The sequence below is a fragment of the Syngnathus floridae genome, unplaced genomic scaffold (assembly GCF_059516105.1).
Source record: "Syngnathus floridae isolate MCC-2025c unplaced genomic scaffold, RoL_Sflo_1.0 HiC_scaffold_422, whole genome shotgun sequence".
Classification (NCBI taxonomy): Eukaryota; Metazoa; Chordata; class Actinopteri; order Syngnathiformes; family Syngnathidae; genus Syngnathus; species Syngnathus floridae.
This window is the reverse complement of record NW_028284335.1, coordinates 1-22,319: the sequence shown is the minus strand read 5'-3', so window position 1 is coordinate 22,319 and position 22,319 is coordinate 1. Positions and strand designations below refer to the sequence as shown.

Genomic DNA, 22,319 nt, shown 5'->3' with positions numbered 1-22,319 from the left:
AAAAGAGAGTGGGCAGAAGAATTATTTAATTTATTTAAATCTATTTGGTGTGTGCGCCATTATGTCAATGCATAACAACTGTAAGTCTACTAAACAAAACAGCGGTTGCTATTTGACGTCTGCCACGTCGTGGTCACGTGACGCGGACGTGACGTCGACGCCTACTTTACATCCCACCGATCACAGGACTCCTCGGCTGCATAACCGTGCCCCCTTCCCAACCAATCGGATTTGCTATACGCGAAAACGACGCCAATGGAAAGAGCTTCCGCCCAAATTTAAATCCGTGGGCGTGGCTCGCAGCAGGAAGTAGGAAAATGGCGGCGATGTTGACAAAGACACAGCGGATGGTAACATACGACTAACAAGAGAAATATTTTTATTTTCTGCTTGCAACTGGACCGTCCAGAGCGTACACGGTAAGTACAACTCATCGTTTTTAAAAAGAAGTACTTTTGTTGCCCTGAAAAGCGAGTGAGCGTGGCGTTTGTGGGGGACGTCGAATTTCGACGATTCTTTCTGGTCAACGGTTGTAAATGATTGTGTTGATTAAAAAAGAAAACTTGATGTAACTCTACTTTTAACTGCCGTTTCAGATAGATTTGGAATTGCATCACATCCAATTTTGCCTAGAGCGTACACGGTAAGTAACACTCGTTGTGTTTAAGGAGATTTACGTTTGTAATAGCAGAAGTGTAGCCGCGTTGCGTTGTACGTGTGAATGTTGGTCCGGGCGAAATGTTAATGTTTAATTTCATTCCTTTAGGTTCCACGGTGTTTGTTGGCTGCAAGTTTTCCACTGCAAGAAGAGGCTCATATCATTGACCAGGAGCGAGCTACAATGGTGAGTAGCCATAACATTTATGTTAAACACTTCCTATTTCATGTCTAACAGTACTTGATTTAACAAATAACCATAAATAAATACAGTGTGGGCACTGAAGTTAACATATGTGATTATACTGCCTAATCTGTCACCGAGTAGATTGTTGCAAAGTAATATAAGATCCAAAGTTGTAATTCAGAATAGTTTTCAAAAGAAGGCCATTAGAATTATATACAAGTCTGATTACCCTGAACAAGCTATTAATTAAATCACAAATTCTTCAATTCAAAGATTTGGTAGATTATCAGACAAATAATGTCTAACAGTAATTGATTTAACACATCACGATAAGTAGATTGAGTGTGGGCACTCTCAAGTTAACATATGTGATTATACTGCCTAATCTGTTACAGAGTATGTTGTTGCCAAGTAATGTAGAATAGATCCAAAGTAGTAATCCAGAATAGTTTTGAAGAGGCCATTAGAATGATAAACAAATCTGATTACCTTGAACATAATAACAAGCTAAGTGTTTAATATGTCCTATGAAGTCAAAATTGGGCACCATCATGTGGTGAAATTTGGAATTGCATCACATCCAATTTTGCCTGGGAACAAACAGATTACATAAATCTTAGTTTTGAACAAGCCACTCCTTCTCAAACAAGTAAACTCTGCCCATTTTGCGCAGTAGATGTTCTGTTAATATCTAGTATTTATACAAAGTCATAATTTAAATTGCTTTCAACCTTCATTCATCGGTTCAACCAACATTACTCGCTCTTATTACCAACTTGTATTGATTTAACTAAGCGTTTAATACTTCCTATCAGGTCTCAAATCGAGATTTGGCAAAATACAATTTCAGCAAATCCAATTTTGCCAGGGAACAAAAATAGATTAAATAAACTAAATAAGTCCTCTTCCCATTAAATAAATCAGAAAAGTCTGTCTTGTAACCAGTCCTCTTCAAACAAGTAAAGTCTGCCCATTTTGTGCCGTAGATTTTGTGTCTATGCCTAGTATTTAAACAAAATCATAATTTAAACGACTTCTTTCCTTCATTCACTTTGGAAATTTGGAATTGCAGCAAATCGAATTTTGGCAGGGAACAAAAATAGATCAATTAAACTAAATAAGTCTTCTTCCCATTAAATAAATTAAAAAAGTCTGTCTTGTAACCAGTCCTTTTCAAACAAGTAAAGTCTGCCCATTTTGTGCCGTCGATTTTGTGTTAATGCCTAGTATTTATACAAAATCATAATTTAAAGGACTTCATTCCTTCATTCACTTTGGAAATTTGGAATTGCAGCACATCAAATTTTGCCTGGGAAGAAAAGTAGATTAAATAAATTTAATAAGTCTTACTACTTCCCATTAAATAAATTAAATACGTCTTACTTGTTCCCACTCCTTTTCAAAACAGTAGTTTAAAACGAGGGCCCTTCACTCAATCTTTAACCTCAACCCCGCACGTTGTGTTGTATCTGTGAATGTTGGTTGTGGCCAAATGATAGTTTTCTTTCATTCGTTTAGGTTCCAAGAAAACTTGATGTAACTCTACTTTTAACTGCCGTTTCAGATAAGCGGGTATTACGTCGCAGTCAAATGCCGCGGATATGACGTAATTGCCCGAACCTCCGCCAAAATTCAAATCTGTTGGCGCGATGGCCGTGAGCCACTGAGCAGCGACGATTATCAACAGAAATATCTTTATTTTCTGCTTGCAACTGGACCGTCTAGAGCGTACACGGTAAGTAACACTCATTGTGTTTAAGGAGATTTACGTTTGTAATAGCAGAAGTGTAGCCGCGTTGCGTTGTACGTGTGAAAATTGGTCGAGGCGAAATGTTAATGTTTAATTTCATTCCTTTAGGTTCCACGGTGTTTGTTGGCTGCAAGTTTTCCACTGCAAGAAGAGGCTCGTATCATTGACCAGGAGCGAGCTACAATGGTGAGTAGCCATAACATTTATGTTAAACACTTCCTATTTCATGTCTAACAGTACTTGATTTAACAAATAACCATAAATAAATACAGTGTGGGCACTGAAGTTAACATATGTGATTATACTGCCTAATCTGTCACGGAGTAGATTGTTGCAAAGTAATATAAGATCCAAAGTTGTAATTCAGAATAGTTTTCAAAAGAAGGCCATTAGAATTATATACAAGTCTGATTACCCTGAACAAGCTATTAATTAAATCACAAATTCTTCAATTCAAAGATTTGGTAGATTATCAGACAAATAATGTCTAACAGTAATTGATTTAACACATCACGATAAGTAGATTGAGTGTGGGCACTCTCAAGTTAACATATGTGATTATACTGCCTAATCTGTTACAGAGTATGTTGTTGCCAAGTAATGTAGAATAGATCCAAAGTAGTAATCCAGAATAGTTTTGAAGAGGCCATTAGAATGATAAACAAATCTGATTACCTTGAACATAATAACAAGCTAAGTGTTTAATATGTCCTATGAAGTCAAAATTGGGCACCATCATGTGGTGAAATTTGGAATTGCATCACATCCAATTTTGCCTGGGAACAAACAGATTACATAAATCTTAGTTTTGAATAAGCCACTCCTTCTCAAACAAGTAAACTCTGCCCATTTTGCGCAGTAGATGTTCTGTTAATATCTAGTATTTATACAAAGTCATAATTTAAATTGCTTTCAACCTTCATTCATCGGTTCAACCAACATTACTCGCTCTTATTACCAACTTGTATTGATTTAACTAAGCGTTTAATACTTCCTATCAGGTCTCAAATCGAGATTTGGCAAAATACAATTTCAGCAAATCCAATTTTGCCAGGGAACAAAAATAGATTAAATAAACTAAATAAGTCCTCTTCCCATTAAATAAATCAGAAAAGTCTGTCTTGTAACCAGTCCTCTTCAAACAAGTAAAGTCTGCCCATTTTGTGCCGTAGATTTTGTGTCTATGCCTAGTATTTAAACAAAATCATAATTTAAACGACTTCTTTCCTTCATTCACTTTGGAAATTTGGAATTGCAGCAAATCGAATTTTGGCAGGGAACAAAAATAGATCAATTAAACTAAATAAGTCTTCTTCCCATTAAATAAATTAAAAAAGTCTGTCTTGTAACCAGTCCTTTTCAAACAAGTAAAGTCTGCCCATTTTGTGCCGTCGATTTTGTGTTAATGCCTAGTATTTATACAAAATCATAATTTAAAGGACTTCATTCCTTCATTCACTTTGGAAATTTGGAATTGCAGCACATCAAATTTTGCCTGGGAAGAAAAGTAGATTAAATAAATTTAATAAGTCTTACTACTTCCCATTAAATAAATTAAATACGTCTTACTTGTTCCCACTCCTTTTCAAAACAGTAGTTTAAAACGAGGGCCCTTCACTCAATCTTTAACCTCAACCCCGCACGTTGTGTTGTATCTGTGAATGTTGGTTGTGGCCAAATGATAGTTTTCTTTCATTCGTTTAGGTTCCAAGAAAACTTGATGTAACTCTACTTTTAACTGCCGTTTCAGATAAGCGGGTATTACGTCGCAGTCAAATGCCGCGGATATGACGTAATTGCCCGAACCTCCGCCAAAATTCAAATCTGTTGGCGCGATGGCCGTGAGCCACTGAGCAGCGACGATTATCAACAGAAATATCTTTATTTTCTGCTTGCAACTGGACCGTCTAGAGCGTACACGGTAAGTAACACTCATTGTGTTTAAGGAGATTTACGTTTGTAATAGCAGAAGTGTAGCCGCGTTGCGTTGTACGTGTGAAAATTGGTCGAGGCGAAATGTTAATGTTTAATTTCATTCCTTTAGGTTCCACGGTGTTTGTTGGCTGCAAGTTTTCCACTGCAAGAAGAGGCTCGTATCATTGACCAGGAGCGAGCTACAATGGTGAGTAGCCATAACATTTATGTTAAACACTTCCTATTTCATGTCTAACAGTACTTGATTTAACAAATAACCATAAATAAATACAGTGTGGGCACTGAAGTTAACATATGTGATTATACTGCCTAATCTGTCACGGAGTAGATTGTTGCAAAGTAATATAAGATCCAAAGTTGTAATTCAGAATAGTTTTCAAAAGAAGGCCATTAGAATTATATACAAGTCTGATTACCCTGAACAAGCTATTAATTAAATCACAAATTCTTCAATTCAAAGATTTGGTAGATTATCAGACAAATAATGTCTAACAGTAATTGATTTAACACATCACGATAAGTAGATTGAGTGTGGGCACTCTCAAGTTAACATATGTGATTATACTGCCTAATCTGTTACAGAGTATGTTGTTGCCAAGTAATGTAGAATAGATCCAAAGTAGTAATCCAGAATAGTTTTGAAGAGGCCATTAGAATGATAAACAAATCTGATTACCTTGAACATAATAACAAGCTAAGTGTTTAATATGTCCTATGAAGTCAAAATTGGGCACCATCATGTGGTGAAATTTGGAATTGCATCACATCCAATTTTGCCTGGGAACAAACAGATTACATAAATCTTAGTTTTGAATAAGCCACTCCTTCTCAAACAAGTAAACTCTGCCCATTTTGCGCAGTAGATGTTCTGTTAATATCTAGTATTTATACAAAGTCATAATTTAAATTGCTTTCAACCTTCATTCATCGGTTCAACCAACATTACTCGCTCTTATTACCAACTTGTATTGATTTAACTAAGCGTTTAATACTTCCTATCAGGTCTCAAATCGAGATTTGGCAAAATACAATTTCAGCAAATCCAATTTTGCCAGGGAACAAAAATAGATTAAATAAACTAAATAAGTCCTCTTCCCATTAAATAAATCAGAAAAGTCTGTCTTGTAACCAGTCCTCTTCAAACAAGTAAAGTCTGCCCATTTTGTGCCGTAGATTTTGTGTCTATGCCTAGTATTTAAACAAAATCATAATTTAAACGACTTCTTTCCTTCATTCACTTTGGAAATTTGGAATTGCAGCAAATCGAATTTTGGCAGGGAACAAAAATAGATCAATTAAACTAAATAAGTCTTCTTCCCATTAAATAAATTAAAAAAGTCTGTCTTGTAACCAGTCCTTTTCAAACAAGTAAAGTCTGCCCATTTTGTGCCGTCGATTTTGTGTTAATGCCTAGTATTTATACAAAATCATAATTTAAAGGACTTCATTCCTTCATTCACTTTGGAAATTTGGAATTGCAGCACATCAAATTTTGCCTGGGAAGAAAAGTAGATTAAATAAATTTAATAAGTCTTACTACTTCCCATTAAATAAATTAAATACGTCTTACTTGTTCCCACTCCTTTTCAAAACAGTAGTTTAAAACGAGGGCCCTTCACTCAATCTTTAACCCCAACCCCGCACGTTGTGTTGTATCTGTGAATGTTGGTTGTGGCCAAATGATAGTTTTCTTTCATTCGTTTAGGTTCCAAGAAAACTTGATGTAACTCTACTTTTAACTGCCGTTTCAGATAAGCGGGTATTACGTCGCAGTCATGTGCCGTGGATATGACGTAATTGCCCGAACCTCCGCCAAAATTCAAATCTGTTGGCGCGATGGCCGTGAGCCACTGAGCAGCGACGATTATCAACAGAAATATCTTTATTTTCTGCTTGCAACTGGACCGTCTAGAGCGTACACGGTAAGTAACACTCATTGTGTTTAAGGAGATTTACGTTTGTAATAGCAGAAGTGTAGCCGCGTTGCGTTGTACGTGTGAAAATTGGTCGAGGCGAAATGTTAATGTTTAATTTCATTCCTTTAGGTTCCACGGTGTTTGTTGGCTGCAAGTTTTCCACTGCAAGAAGAGGCTCGTATCATTGACCAGGAGCGAGCTACAATGGTGAGTAGCCATAACATTTATGTTAAACACTTCCTATTTCATGTCTAACAGTACTTGATTTAACAAATAACCATAAATAAATACAGTGTGGGCACTGAAGTTAACATATGTGATTATACTGCCTAATCTGTCACGGAGTAGATTGTTGCAAAGTAATATAAGATCCAAAGTTGTAATTCAGAATAGTTTTCAAAAGAAGGCCATTAGAATTATATACAAGTCTGATTACCCTTAACATAACAACAAGCTATTAATTAAATCACAAATTCTTCAATTCAAAGATTTGGTAGATTATCAGACAAATAATGTCTAACAGTAATTGATTTAACACATCACGATAAGTAGATTGAGTGTGGGCACTCTCAAGTTAACAGATATGATTATACTGCCTAATCTGTTACAGAGTATGTTGTTGCCAAGTAATGTAGAATAGATCCAAAGTAGTAATCCAGAATAGTTTTGAAGAGGCCATTAGAATAATAAACAAATCTGATTACCTTGAACATAATAACAAGCTAAGTGTTTAATATGTCCTATGAAGTCAAAATTGGGCACCATCATGTGGTGAAATTTGGAATTGCATCACATCCAATTTTGCCTGGGAACAAACAGATTAAATAAATCTTAGTTTTGAATAAGCCACTCCTTCTCAAACAAGTAAACTCTGCCCATTTCGCGCAGTAGATGTTCTGTTAATATCTAGTATTTATACAAAGTCATAATTTAAATTGCTTTCAACCTTCATTCATCGATTCAACCAACATTACTCGCTCTTATTACCAACTTGTATTGATTTAACTAAGCGTTTAATACTTCCTATCAGCTCTCAAGGCAAGATTTGGCAAAATACAATTTCAGCAAATCCAATTTTGCCAGGGAACAAAAATAGATTAAATAAACTAAATAAGTCTTCTTCCCATTAAATAAATCAGAAAAGTCTGTCTTGTAACCAGTCCTCTTCAAACAAGTAAAGTCTGCCCATTTTGTGCCGTAGATTTTGTGTCTATGCCTAGTATTTAAACAAAATCATAATTTAAACGACTTCTTTCCTTCATTCACTTTGGAAATTTGGAATTGCAGCAAATCGAATTTTGCCAGGGAACAAAAATAGATCAATTAAACTAAATAAGTCTTCTTCCCATTAAATAAATTAAAAAAGTCTGTCTTGTAACCAGTCCTTTTCAAACAAGTAAAGTCTGCCCATTTTGTGCCGTCGATTTTGTGTTAATGCCTAGTATTTATACAAAATCATAATTTAAAGGACTTCATTCCTTCATTCACTTTGGAAATTTGGAATTGCAGCACATCAAATTTTGCCTGGGAAGAAAAGTAGATTAAATAAATTTAATAAGTCTTACTACTTCCCATTAAATAAATTAAATACGTCTTACTTGTTCCCACTCCTTTACAAAAAAGTAGTTTAAAACGAGGTCCCTTCACTCAACCTTTAACCCTATTTATTCACCTTCTAGGCTAAGTGTTAAAGGCTAAATGTTAAAGGCTAAGTGTTAAAGGCTAAGTGTTAGAGGCTAAGTGCCAGAGGCTAGGCGCCAGAGGCGAGTTTTTGTGGGCTGAAGTTTTAGTGGGGTTAGTGTGAATACAATCCAAAAGAATACAACAGAATACAATACAATAGAATATAATACATAGATTAAATTCAATAGCTCTTACTACTTCCCATTAAATAAATTAAATACGTCTTACTTGTTCCCAATCCTTTTCAAAAAAGTAGTTTAAAACGAGGGCCCTTCACTCAACCTTTAACCTCAACCCCGCACGTCACATTGTGTTGTATCTGTGAATGTTGGTTGTGGCCAAATGATAGTTTTCTTTCATTCGTTTAGGTTCCACGGTGTTTGTTGGCTATGTTTTCCACTGTCAGAAGGATGAAAATACAAAGTACAACGCTTGGACGTGGGCGAAGACGTCACCGGTGAGTCCTTCCTTCCTATTTATTTACCTTCTAGATGCTAGAGGCTAAGTGTTAGAGGCTAAGTGTTAGAGGCTAAGTGTTAAACACAATACGAACAACACAACGATACTGCACTGAACAACACGATACCGCACTGAGAAACACGATACCGCACTGAACAACACGATACCGCACTGAACAACACCATGCCGCACTGAACACCATGCCACACTGAACAACACCATCCCGCACTGAACAACACCATGCCGCACTAAACAACACCATGCCGCACTGAACAACACCATGCCTCACTGAACGACACCATGCCGCACTGAAAGACACCATGCCGCACTGAACGACACCATGCCGCACTGAAAGACACCATCCCGCACTGAACACCATGCCGCACTGAACAACACCATCCTGCACTGAACAACACCATCCCGCACTGAACAACACCATGCCGCACTGAACAACATTATGCCGCACTGAACATTATGCCGCACTGAACAACACCATGCCGCACTGAACAACACCATGCCGCACTGAACAACATTATGCCGCACTGAACAACATTATGCCGCACTGAACAACACCATGCCGCACTGAACAACACCATGCCGCACTGAACAACACCATGCCGCACTGAACAACATTATGCCGCACTGAACAACACCATGCCGCACTGAACAACACCATCCTGCACTGAACAACACCATTCCGCATTGAACACCATGCCGCACTGAACAACACCATCCCGCACTGAACAACACCATCCCGCACTGAACAACACCATGCCGCACTGAACAACATTATGCCGCACTGAACAACATTATGCCGCACTGAACAACACCATGCCGCACTGAACAACACCATGCCGCACTGAACAACACCATGCCGCACTGAACAACATTATAACGCACTGAACAACACCATCCCGCACTGAACAACACCATGCCGCACTAAACAACATTATGCCGCACTGAACAACATTATGCCGAAATGAACAACACCATGCCGCACTGAACAACACCATGCCGCACTGAACAACACCATCCTGCACTGAACAACACCATCCCGCACTGAACAACACCATGCCGCACTGAACAACACCATGCCGCACTGAACAACACCATGCCGCAATGAACAACACCATCCCGCACTGAACAACATTATGCCGCACTGAACAACATTATGCCGCACTGAACAACACCATGCCGCACTGAACAACACCATGCCGCACTGAACAACACCATCCTGCACTGAACAACACCATCCCGCACTGAACAACACCATGCCGCACTGAACAACATTATGGCGCACTGAACAACATTATGCCGCACTGAACAACACCATGCCGCACTGAACAACACCATGCCGCACTGAACAACACCATGCCGCAATGAACAACACCATCCCGCACTGAACAACACCATGCCGCACTGAGCAACACCATGCCGCACTGAACAACACCATCCTGCACTGAACAACACCATGCCGCACTGAACAACACCATTCCGCACTGAACAACACCATGCCGCACTGAACAACATTACGCTGCACTGAACAACACCATGCCGCATTGAACAACACCATGCCGCACTGAACAACACCATCCTGCACTGAACAACACCATGCCGCATTGAACAACACCATGCCGCACTGAACAACACCATCCTGCACTGAACAACACCATCCCGCACTGAACAACACCATCCCGCATTGAACAACACCATCCTGCACTGAACAACACCATGCCGCACTGAACAACACCATGCCGCACTGAACAACACCATTCCGCACTGAACAACACCATGCCGCACTGAACAACACCATCCTGCACTGAACAACACCATCCCGCACTGAACAACACCATGCCGCATTGAACAACACCATCCTGCACTGAACAACACCATCCTGCACTGAACAACACCATGCCGCACTGAACAACACCATGCCGCACTGAACAACACCATGCCGCACTGAACAACACCATGCCGCACTGAACAACACCATGCCGCACTGAACAACATTATGCCGCACTGAACAACATTATGTCGCACTGAACAACACCATGCCGCACTGAACAACACCATGCCGCACTGAACAACATTATGCCGCACTGAAAAACACCATGCCGCACTGAACAACACCATCCCGCACTGAACAACACCATGCCGCATTGAACAACACCATGCCGCACTGAACAACACCATGCTGCACTGAACAACATTATGCTGCACTGAACAACACGATCCTGCATTGAACAACACCATGCCGCACTGAACAACACCATCCTGCACTGAACAACACCATCCTGCACTGAACAACACCACCCCGCACTGAACAACACGATCCCGCATTGAACACCATCCCGCACTGAACAACACCATGCCGCACTGAACAACACCATTCCGCACTGAACAACACCATGCCGCACTGAACAACACCATGCCGCACTGAACAACACCATGCCGCACTGAACAACACCATGCCGCACTGAACAACATTATGCCGCACTGAACAACACCATGCCGCACTGAACAACACCATCCCGCACTGAACAACACCATGCCGCATTGAACAACACCATGCCGCACTGAACAACACCATCCTGCACTGAACAACACCATCCCGCACTAAACAACACCATGCCGCACTGAACAACATTATGGCGCACTGGACAACATTATGCCGCACTGAACAACACCATGCCGCACTGAACAACACCATGCCGCACTGAACAACACCATGCCGCACTGAACAACACCATGCCGCACTGAACAACATTATGCCGCACTGAACAACACCATGCCGCACTGAACAACACCATGCCGCACTGAACAACACGATCCCGCATTGAACAACACCATCCTGCACTGAACAACACCATGCCGCACTGAACAACACCATGCCGCACTGAACAACACCATTCCGCACTGAACAACACCATGCCGCACTGAACGACACCATCCTGCACTGAACAACACCATCCCGCACTGAACAACACCATGCCGCATTAAACAACACCATGCCGCACTGAACACCACCATCCTGCACTGAACAACACCATGCCGCACTGAACAACACCATGCCGCACTGAACAACACCATGCCGCACTGAACAACATTATGCCGCACTGAACAACATTATGCCGCACTAAACAACATTATGTCGCACTGAACAACACCATGCCGCACTGAACAACACCATGCTGCACTGAACAACATTATGCCGCACTGAACAACACGATCCCGCATTGAACAACACCATCCCGCAGTGAACAACACCATGCCGCATTGAACAACACCATGCCGCACTGAACAACACCATGCTGCACTGAACAACATTATGCTGCACTGAACAACACGATCCTGCATTGATCAACACCATGCCGCACTGAACAACACCATGCCGCACTGAACAACATTATGCCGCACTGAAAAACACCATGCCGCACTGAACAACACCATCCCGCACTGAACAACACCATGCCGCATTGAACAACACCATGCCGCACTGAACAACACCATGCTGCACTGAACAACATTATGCTGCACTGAACAACACGATCCTGCATTGAACAACACCATGCCGCACTGAACAACACCATCCTGCACTGAACAACACCATCCTGCACTGAACAACACCACCCCGCACTGAACAACACGATCCCGCATTGAACAACACCATCCCGCACTGAACAACACCATGCCGCACTGAACAACACCATTCCGCACTGAACAACACCATGCCGCACTGAACAACACCATGCCGCACTGAACAACACCATGCCGCACTGAACAACACCATGCCGCACTGAACAACATTATGCCGCACTGAACAACACCATGCCGCACTGAACAACACCATCCCGCACTGAACAACACCATGCCGCATTGAACAACACCATGCCGCACTGAACAACACCATCCTGCACTGAACAACACCATCCCGCACTAAACAACACCATGCCGCACTGAACAACATTATGGCGCACTGGACAACATTATGCCGCACTGAACAACACCATGCCGCACTGAACAACACCATGCCGCACTGAACAACACCATGCCGCACTGAACAACACCATGCCGCACTGAACAACATTATGCCGCACTGAACAACACCATGCCGCACTGAACAACACCATGCCGCACTGAACAACACGATCCCGCATTGAACAACACCATCCTGCACTGAACAACACCATGCCGCACTGAACAACACCATGCCGCACTGAACAACACCATTCCGCACTGAACAACACCATGCCGCACTGAACAACACCATCCTGCACTGAACAACACCATCCCGCACTGAACAACACCATGCCGCATTGAACAACACCATGCCGCACTGAACAACACCATCCTGCACTGAACAACACCATGCCGCACTGAACAACACCATGCCGCACTGAACAACACCATGCCGCACTGAACAACATTATGCCGCACTGAACAACATTATGCCGCACTAAACAACATTATGTCGCACTGAACAACACCATGCCGCACTGAACAACACCATGCTGCACTGAACAACATTATGCCGCACTGAACAACACGATCCCGCATTGAACAACACCATCCCGCAGTGAACAACACCATGCCGCATTGAACAACACCATGCCGCACTGAACAACACCATGCTGCACTGAACAACATTATGCTGCACTGAACAACACGATCCTGCATTGAACAACACCATGCCGCACTGAACAACACCATCCTGCACTGAACAACACCTTTCCACACTGAACAACACCATGCCGCACTGAACAACATTATGCCGCACTGAACAACACCATGCCGCACTGAACAACACCATGCCGCACTGAACAACACCATGCCGCACTGAACAACACCATGCCGCAATGAACAACACCATCCCGCACTGAACAACACCATGCCGCATTGAACAACACCATGCCGCACTGAACAACACCATCCCGCACTGAACAACACCACCCCGCACTGAACAACACGATCCCGCATTGAACAACACCATCCCGGACTGAACAACACCATGCCGCACTGAACAACACCATTCCGCACTGAACAACACCATGCCGCACTGAACAACACCATGCCGCACTGAACAACACCATGCCGCACTGAACAACACCATGCCGCACTGAACAACATTATGCCGCACTGAACAACACCATGCCGCACTGAACAACACCATCCCGCACTGAACAACACCATGCCGCATTGAACAACACCATGCCGCACTGAACAACACCATCCTGCACTGAACAACACCATCCCGCACTGAACAACACCATGCCGCACTGAACAACATTATGGCGCACTGAACAACATTATGCCGCACTGAACAACACCATGCCGCACTGAACAACACCATGCCGCACTGAACAACACCATGCCGCACTGAACAACATTATGCCGCACTGAACAACATTATGCCGCACTGAACAACACCATGCCGCACTGAACAACACCATGCCGCACTGAACAACACCATGCCGCACTGAACAACACGACGTCGCACTGAACAACACGACGCCGCACAGAACAACACGACGCCGCACAGAATAACACAATACCGCACAGAACAACACAATACCGCACAAACAGTTTTAGATAATATTACGTCGCAGTCATGTGACGCGGACATGACGTCAATAGGCGGAACTCACGGCAAAATTATAATCCGTGGGCGTGGCTTGCAACAGGAAGTAGGAAAGCGGCAGTTCTGGCAAACAAGACACAGCTGTTAGTAACACGATGACTAACAAGGCAAATATTTTTGTTTTCAGCTTGCAACTTGACCGTCTAGAGCGTACAAGGTAATTACAACTGTTTTTTTTTAGCCCTGAAAAGCAAGGGAGTGTGGCGTTTGGGAGGAATGTCGAACTCGGCGTCTGCTTCCAGCCACAGACGCCAAATTTCGACGATTATTTCGACTGGTCAACGGTTGTAAATTATTGCGTTGACTAAAAACTTTATTTAACTCTACTCTTAACTTTGCCGTTTCAGATATGCGGGTATTACACCGCGGAAATGACGTCAATAGGCTGAACTCTCGCCAAAATTCAAATCTGTGGGCGCAATGGCCTTGAGCGAGACACCGGATACAAACACGACGATTATCAACAGAAATATCTTTATTTTCCGCTTGCAAGTGGACCGTCTAGAGCGTACACGGTAAGTACAACTCATTGTGTTTAAAAAGATTTACGTTTGTGTAGTTTGCGTTGCGTTGTATCTGTGAATGTTGGTTGAGGCTAAATGTTAATGTTTAATTTCATTCCTTTAGGTTCCACGGTGTTTGTTGGCTGTATGTTTTCCACTGCAAGAAGAGGCTCGTATCATTGACCAGCAGGAGCTACAATGGTGAGTACCCCTTTCGTCTTCCATTTATGTTAAACACTTCCTATTTCATGTCTAACAGTACTCGATTTAACAAATAACCATAAATAAATACAGTGTGGGCAGTCACGTTAACATATGTGATTATCCTGCCTAATATGTTTATCACAAATATGTCACTAATCACTAATATGTTTATTTGTTTATCACAACACCTTTGGACCTTCAGCAATCGATTATTTCCCTTCATCTACATAGAGACAGAACGATGGTGTCTTAAACATCTCATTCATTTCACCAAATAACTTCACGCAGGTGGATAACGGCCGTCTCGGTCACGCTATGTTGCGTGATGCAGTTTTGAAGAACCAAATGCATTTATTCAATGAATAAGTCAAGCTAGTTCTATGTTTATGATGTTGTAAGTTACGGTACCGATTGAAGTTGAGTTCGAAGCCAGTGGAAAACAGCGCTGCGTTTGTGCTCTCCAGGTACAAATGTTGTGATCTCTGACTGACGACCGGGCGAGACTCGAGTAAGAGATGTCCAAACGAGCTCCGGCAGGGCGGGCCAAGGCGGAGCGAACGGACGCCCTTCAGGCCGCCAATGACGAGCTGAGAACCAAACTGATGGACGTCCAGTTAGAACTTCAGCAGGAGAAGAACAAGGTGAAAACCTCAACAGACAGACACTGCCTGCCTCCCTGCCTGCCTCCCTGCCTGCCTCCCTGCCTGCCTCCCTCCCTCCCAGTTTTCCCGATGTAGATTAGACATGCGTGTGCCATGACTGTGTCAGCCTACATCAACAAATGCACCGAGGACGTCAGCACCACTAAGAATATCATCACCCGGGGCAACCAACGACCCTGGATGACTGAGGAGGTACGTCAAACGCTACGAGCGCGGAACTCTGCCTTCAAGTCTGGCGACAAGGAGACACTGAGGACAGCGAGAGCCAACTTGAACCGTGCCATCAGGATAGCGAAGCGAGACCGCAGTCGAAAATTTCAGGATCGTTTCCACGACGTCAAAAACATCAGGAGTATGTGGCAAGGCATACGGGCGATTACAGACTACAACTCACCCTCCCCCCCCCCGGTGGGTGTAGTTGATGCTGACTTTCTAAATGGTCTAAATAACTTCTTTGGGAGGTTCGAGGCACTAAACGGCACTCCAGCAGTTAAAACTGTCCCCCATCAGGAAGAGGAGGTACTCTGCCTTGACTCCGCCGATGTGTTGAAGACCCTGAGGAGAGTCAACCCCTGTAAGGCCCCTGGCCCCGACAACATTCCTGGGCGTGTGTTCAGGGAATGTGCAAGTCATCTGGCTGGGGTCATCACAGACATTTTTAACACCTCGCTGGGCCAAGCCACAGTGCCGGCGTGCTTTAAGACTGCCTCCATCATTCCGGTGCCGAAGAAACCTCAAATCACCTCATTTAATGATTACCGGCCTGTTGCACTGACTCCGGTTATGATGAAGTGCTTCGAAAGGCTGCTTAAAGGTCACATCGTTTCCAGACTCCCCCTATTATTTGACCCGTTCCAGTTTGCCGACCGGCAAAACCGCTCCACTCAGGACGCCATCTCCTCCGTTCTTCACCTGAGCCTGGCTCACCTGGAGGAGAAGAACACCCATGTGCGGAGGCTGTTCCTGGACTTCAGCTCAGCGTTTAACACCATCATCCCACAGCATCTGGTAGGAAAATTGGAACACCTGGGCTTCAACACCCCCCTTCGCAACTGGCTGCTAGACTTCCTCACCAACAGACCTCAGTCAGTCCGGGTCGGACAGAACACCTCTGATGTCATCACCCTCAGCACAGGCTCCCTTCAGGGCTGCGTCCTGAGCCCCCTGCTGTGCACCCTGATGACACACGACTGCGTCCTCAGGTTCACCACCAATCACATCGTGAAGTCAGCAGACGACACAACGGTGGTGGGGCTCATCAGAGACAACAACGACCTGGACTACAGAGAGGAGGTGGAGCAGCTGGTGGGCTGGTGCAGAGAAAACAGCCTGATCCTGAATGAGGAGAAGATGAAGGAGATCATCGTCGACTTCAGGAAAAAACAGCCTCACCACGCTCCACTGATCATCAACAGCTCAGCTGTGGAGGTGGTCAGCACCACCAAATTCCTGGGGGTCCACATCACAGAAGACCTCACCTGGACTATGAACACTACGGCACTGGTCAAGAGGGCACAGAAGCGCTTGTACTTCCTGCGGAGGATGAGGAGAGCCCACCTGCCCCCACCCATCATGAGGACGTTCTACAGGAGCACCATAGAGAGCATTCTGACAAGCTGTCTCTCTGTGTGGTGTGGAGGCTGCACCGCCTCCGATTGGAAGAACGTGAGGAGAGTGGTGAGGACAGCAGAGAGGATCATAGGGGCTCCTCTTCCCTCCATTCAGGACATTTCATCTCAGCGCTGCATGTCCCGTGCCCGTAACATCATCAATGACCCATCACACCCCCACCATGGACTGTTCTGCCTGCTGCCCTCTGGGAAGAGGTTTGCAGCATCCGCTGCAGGTCCACCAGGTTCTGCAACAGCTTTTTCCCTGCTGTCATCAGACTGTTGAACACTAGAACTGTTGAGCTCTAAACTGAACTCTGCATCACACATTCACAGAACTGTACTTTATGACACTACGGACCTCTATCTTGCACTATCTCGCACTACCAACTTTACTGAACTTGTATAAACCCTTTAAATAGAAGTTTAATACATGGTTTAGCATTCCTCTGCACACTCTTGAATACTGTTTTGCCTACTTGCACTATTGCATAATTATCACTGCTGCACTTTATACTTATTTTTAATATATATATATATATATATATATAGTATATATGTATATATATATATTTTCATAGGATATGTTACTTCTATTCAACTGCAATATCACTACTTTGTTGTAAGACGTATGCAACGGAATTTCGTTTTGTATGCACCATGTGCAGACAAGATGACAATAAAGTTTGTCTAAGTCTAAGTCATGTCAGGTCAGCTGTCTGGAGAGAGAGAGAAGTCAGGACCTGCGGGCGGAGCACCACCGTGCCACCGCCGCCATGACGGAACTCAAAAGCAAACTCCATGAGGAGAAGCAGAAAGAGTTAGCCATTACCAGGGAGACATTACTGCGGCAGCATGAAATGGAGCTGATGAGAGTGATCAAAATCAAAGATGGAGAGATCCAGCGACTGAATGCCTTGGTCCTCAGCCTGAGGGACGGCTCCATGGACAAGGTGATCCGCTCTATCCGTGTCTGACTATCCGCACGCCACGTCGGGCTTCGATGCGGCCGCTACCGTATTGTGTAGCTTGTCCCCAGTAAGCGTCGCGGCGCTCCGTTGCGGTCTCAACGGCCCGGTGTGGCGCAATGTCTGCTCAGGTGAGGAGGGGGGGCGCTTTGCTGGCGGAGGTGGAGGAGACGCGGCGGTGTCGGGAGACCGAGCGGTGTCGCCTCCACCAGGAGCGCGGAAGAAGCCCTGGCAGCGGCCCAGCAGGCCTGGCAGTCCCGAGCGGCCGAGCTCCGATCGGCTCATCACCAGCATCGGGAGGAGCTGAGCCGAACCAAGAGAGACTGCGAGAGGGAGATCCGCCGACTGGTAGGACTGATCAGATGCGCGGTGCGTGGCTATGTTCCCAATTTCGTTGTATACCTGCAGTGCAATGACACCTAAGGCATTCTATTCTATTCTATTTCACAAGAAGAAAATGTCCGGTTGCTCGCTTCGCTTTTGTCACAGCAAAGGTGTTCTAGTCGATTCAAGAAAAAAATTGGCCGGTTGCTCTCTTTGTTTTTGTCACAATTCTGGCAAATGAGTTTGCCCGCCTGCCTGAGCGCTCCCCGTTTGTACATCCAGACGGATGAGATCAAGCTGAAAGACAGAGCGGTTAGTGTTTTGGATGAAGCCCTGGGGCCGGCCACGTCCACCGCCTTCAGCTGCAGACTCAGGCTGCCGAGCAGCAGATCGCTGCCCTGAGGGATTCCCAAAGGGCGGGCCTAAACTACCCTGGAAGTGGGGTCAACGCCGCTACTAGCAATTCTCTTCATTACGTAAGCCACCTCATCACACACTTGCAGTACGCATGACTTAGTTCGTTGCTGGAGGAAGGTAGCACAAAAACAGTTTTGAACTTTGAACGAGTGCTTGTGTGTGTGTGTTGCGGGGCGTTTTCAGTCTCAGGAGGATCGGGACACGCGACGGTTTCATCTGAAAATCGCTGAGCTCAGCGCAGTCATCAGGAAACTGGAGGATCGAAACGCCCTGCTTTCTGAAGAGCGCAATGAACTGGTAATTTATTGACGGCACGCTTGAAGGTTTGCGCTACGTTTGATGCGCGCCATCCAGCGAGGCACCCATTGCGCTTGCTTATTAGTTGAGCGGCGCGGCGAGTCGGTTGCCTGGTAGATGTCTTTTATTGGGAGCCAAAGCCACGATTCCGTTCAAACCGATGCAAAAGGAATGGATACGTTCTGGCCCGCGTGTTGTGCGTCTTTCACATCCCGCACTTCATGCTTGCAGCTAAAGCGACTGAGAGAAACAGAAAGCCAGTTTCTGCCACTCCTGTACAAAAACAAACGCCTGAGCAGGAAGAATGAAGAACTCTCGCTGGTGCTGTGTCGCCTTGAAAACAAAGTGCGCTTTGTCACCCAGGAGAACGAGGAGATGGCAAGCTTGGTAAGTCGACGCGGACAACGGCGGCGTGCCAACAGAGTCCACTGCATTTGTGTTCCACAGAGAAGGCCTAGTTCGCTCAATGACCTGGACCGCGGTTGCGGCCAGCAGGACGGTGAAATGGAGTTCCTTCAAGTTGTGGAGCAGCGGCACATCATCGACGACTTGTCCAAGGTCTTCAGGCAGGCGACTCGGTGCACGTACGGCAGCGCCGCGCTCGCTCGCTGTCGCCAGGAAACCTTTTCCGTCCAAAGCTTGGCCGGCGGCCGCCATCCAAAAAATTGGCCCCTTAAATTCCGACCTTTCAAGCAGGAGCATTGTGCGCACGCGTTTGAACACGCTTTAGACTTGTTTTGCCGTTTTCAGCAGCTCAAAGCTCCCGTTTTGTCAGCGCCTTTGCCACTCGCTGTGCGCTGAAAACGACGGACTTGCCCGGCTGCTCAGCCCGTCAACCATGAGCCGCGAGCGCGACGTCATTGTCCGTAGGCAGCTAGTGGCAAAATGCACCCTGTTAGAGTTGCGCTCGCTCCAACTTATTTTGCAAGAACCACACGGGAGACAAGTAAGTTCTTTTGGACACCTGCAGGTGGAGAGTCCATCCGTTGTACGAATGAAGTCTGACTCTCGGCTCCTGCACGAGCATTTTAATTAAGAGAAACAGGGTGGGTGTAAGAGTGGATTGAATAGAGGAAGCCCTTGACCTCTAGTCAAAACATAGCAAGGGGTGTTTTACGACTTTGTGTAGGAAGGGATAAGCGATAGGGATAAATAAGGGATAAATAATATTATTTATTACAGGTCGCAGTCAAAGTCAAAGCAACACAATGATACGATAAAGATAATCTGGAAAACCCTGACACACCCTGTAGTTGTCACTTTTGGAAAAGACGAGCGTCCCTCCAATCATCGCCGGTGACGTGTTTTTCAGGCTCTGGAGACAGGAGCTCATGTCAGAAATGTCATTGTGAGTCGCGTTTGTTTCTGCGCCGGAGCCGTTCGTTCCCTTTGCATCCAAAGAATCTCAAAGGCGGATTATTTGTGTCGACAGGAGAGAGATTTGCTGCTACGATACCGACGTCGAGAATCTCTGAGGAGGAACAAAGCGTGAGGTCCTGCAAGGTGAGTCTGTTTGTTTGCGGCTGCTTGGTGTTGCGCAAGATGAAATGGCCTTTTTCTCGCTATCGTTCCTCTCGTCGATTCATCGTGAGGTGTCGCTTCAGTTTGTTCAGAGAGATGTTTGCTTCCGCGCCCGCAGGTCATCGAAACATTTTACGGCTACGACGAAGACGTGTTGGTGGACTCGGACGGATCGTCCTTGTCTTTTCACACCGACAGAACCCCCGACACGGAACCCGAAGAGGTAGCCCGCCATTTCTGCCAGCGTATTGGCACCAAACATTCCTCTTCAGCCTGGAATCGGACTCGTCTTTGCGTCGCGGGTGCTTTGTCGCCGGTCTGACTGATTCTGGTACTAGTGCTGTGTTGCATTGGTGTGTGCATGAAGAGGCGGAGCTTCGCTACCGCCAGCTGACGCAAGAATATCAAGCGCTGCAACGAGCCTACGCTCTGCTAGCCCAGACCAGCGAAAGGGGACTACGACGCCGAGAAGGAGATCAAGGTGGCGCCCCTTCCCGCAACCCCCGGCCGGGTCGCAGCCTCCCCGTTCTCACCCAGCCTCGGGTGTTCTCTGGTCTGAAAGGAGGAGGAGGAGCCTCCCTCCTCCTCCTTTCAGACCAGAGAAAAGCTGATGGTAGAAATGGGTCACTATCAAAGCAGAGTAGCAGATCTGGAGTCAGCGCTGAAGCAACAAGGACAGGTAAGCTCATCAATGAGCACACCTTTTTCTCAGACAAAATAGCTACATTCTTCAGTCACTCATCCGTCTGGCATTACTGGACCAACCCCCCCCCCCCCCCCCCCCCCGAACGTGGCTGGGAAAATGCGGAGAAAAGCAAATGTCATTTTCCAGTCAACCAAAGAATTTGTGGATGAAAATGACACAACATTCCAAAGCTGTCCACGCGTTTGTCTCTTCTAGAATGTCAAGTGGGTGGAGGAGAAGCAGCTGCTGCGTCAGAGCAATCAGCAGTTGGCCGAAAAGGTGACGGAAAGAAAGGCGCTGGGCGGAGTCGCTTGGCGTCACACCTGTCGGGAAGCCCCGCAGATGAGGTCTGACTGTCTTTTCAGGTCAGGCGGATGGAGGCGGAAGAAGCGCGTCTGAAAGAGCACATCCAGGATATCCGAGACCAAAACGAACTGCTTGAGTTCCGCATCCTGGAGCTGGAGGTAGGAAGACTCGCACAAGCGTGTTGAGGCCAGAGATGTGACGGACGGACGGACGGACGGACGGACGCATGCCTCTGCCTTTCAGGAGAGGGAGTGGCGCTCCCCCGTCTTGAAGTTTCTGCAAGTCCGTTTCCCAGACGGCCTCAGCCCTTTGCAGATCTACTGCGAGGCCGAGGGCGTGAGCGTACGTAAGGCGTCCCTCGCAACCCTAACCTTAACCCGAGGTCCCAGAACACCTTACATTGCTCCTTGCGCCTTTCCCCCGGACATCGTCATCAGTGATCTGATGAAGAAGCTGGACATCCTGGGCTATAACGCCGTAAGTGTATGTCGAACTCCTTATGTTCGCACTCCACGAGACTCGGCGGCTCAAATGTGACTTTTGGAAGGCTTTGCGCTGAAAGAAGCTTGTTGACGCTGTGCCTTTGGGCTCTTGCAG

General features: G+C 45.3%; 1 protein-coding gene and 1 long non-coding RNA gene across 2 annotated transcripts; both read left to right on the top strand.

The window, feature by feature from the left end:
* Positions 1-18,833: 18,833 nt before the first annotated feature.
* On the top strand, positions 18,834-19,523 carry LOC148377076 (uncharacterized). Its single transcript, XR_015856995.1, has 3 exons — positions 18,834-18,972; positions 19,097-19,210; positions 19,442-19,523. It is a non-coding gene; the product is annotated as an uncharacterized LOC148377076 (long non-coding RNA).
* Positions 19,524-21,350: 1,827 nt separating this feature from the next.
* LOC148377075 (janus kinase and microtubule-interacting protein 3-like) lies at positions 21,351-21,907 on the top strand. The gene is made up of 3 exons (XM_088368333.1): positions 21,351-21,410; positions 21,633-21,695; positions 21,782-21,907. Exons 1-3 carry the CDS (start codon positions 21,351-21,353, stop codon positions 21,905-21,907), a joined length of 249 nt encoding a protein of 82 aa, XP_088224459.1.
* The last annotated feature ends 412 nt before the right edge of the window (positions 21,908-22,319 follow it).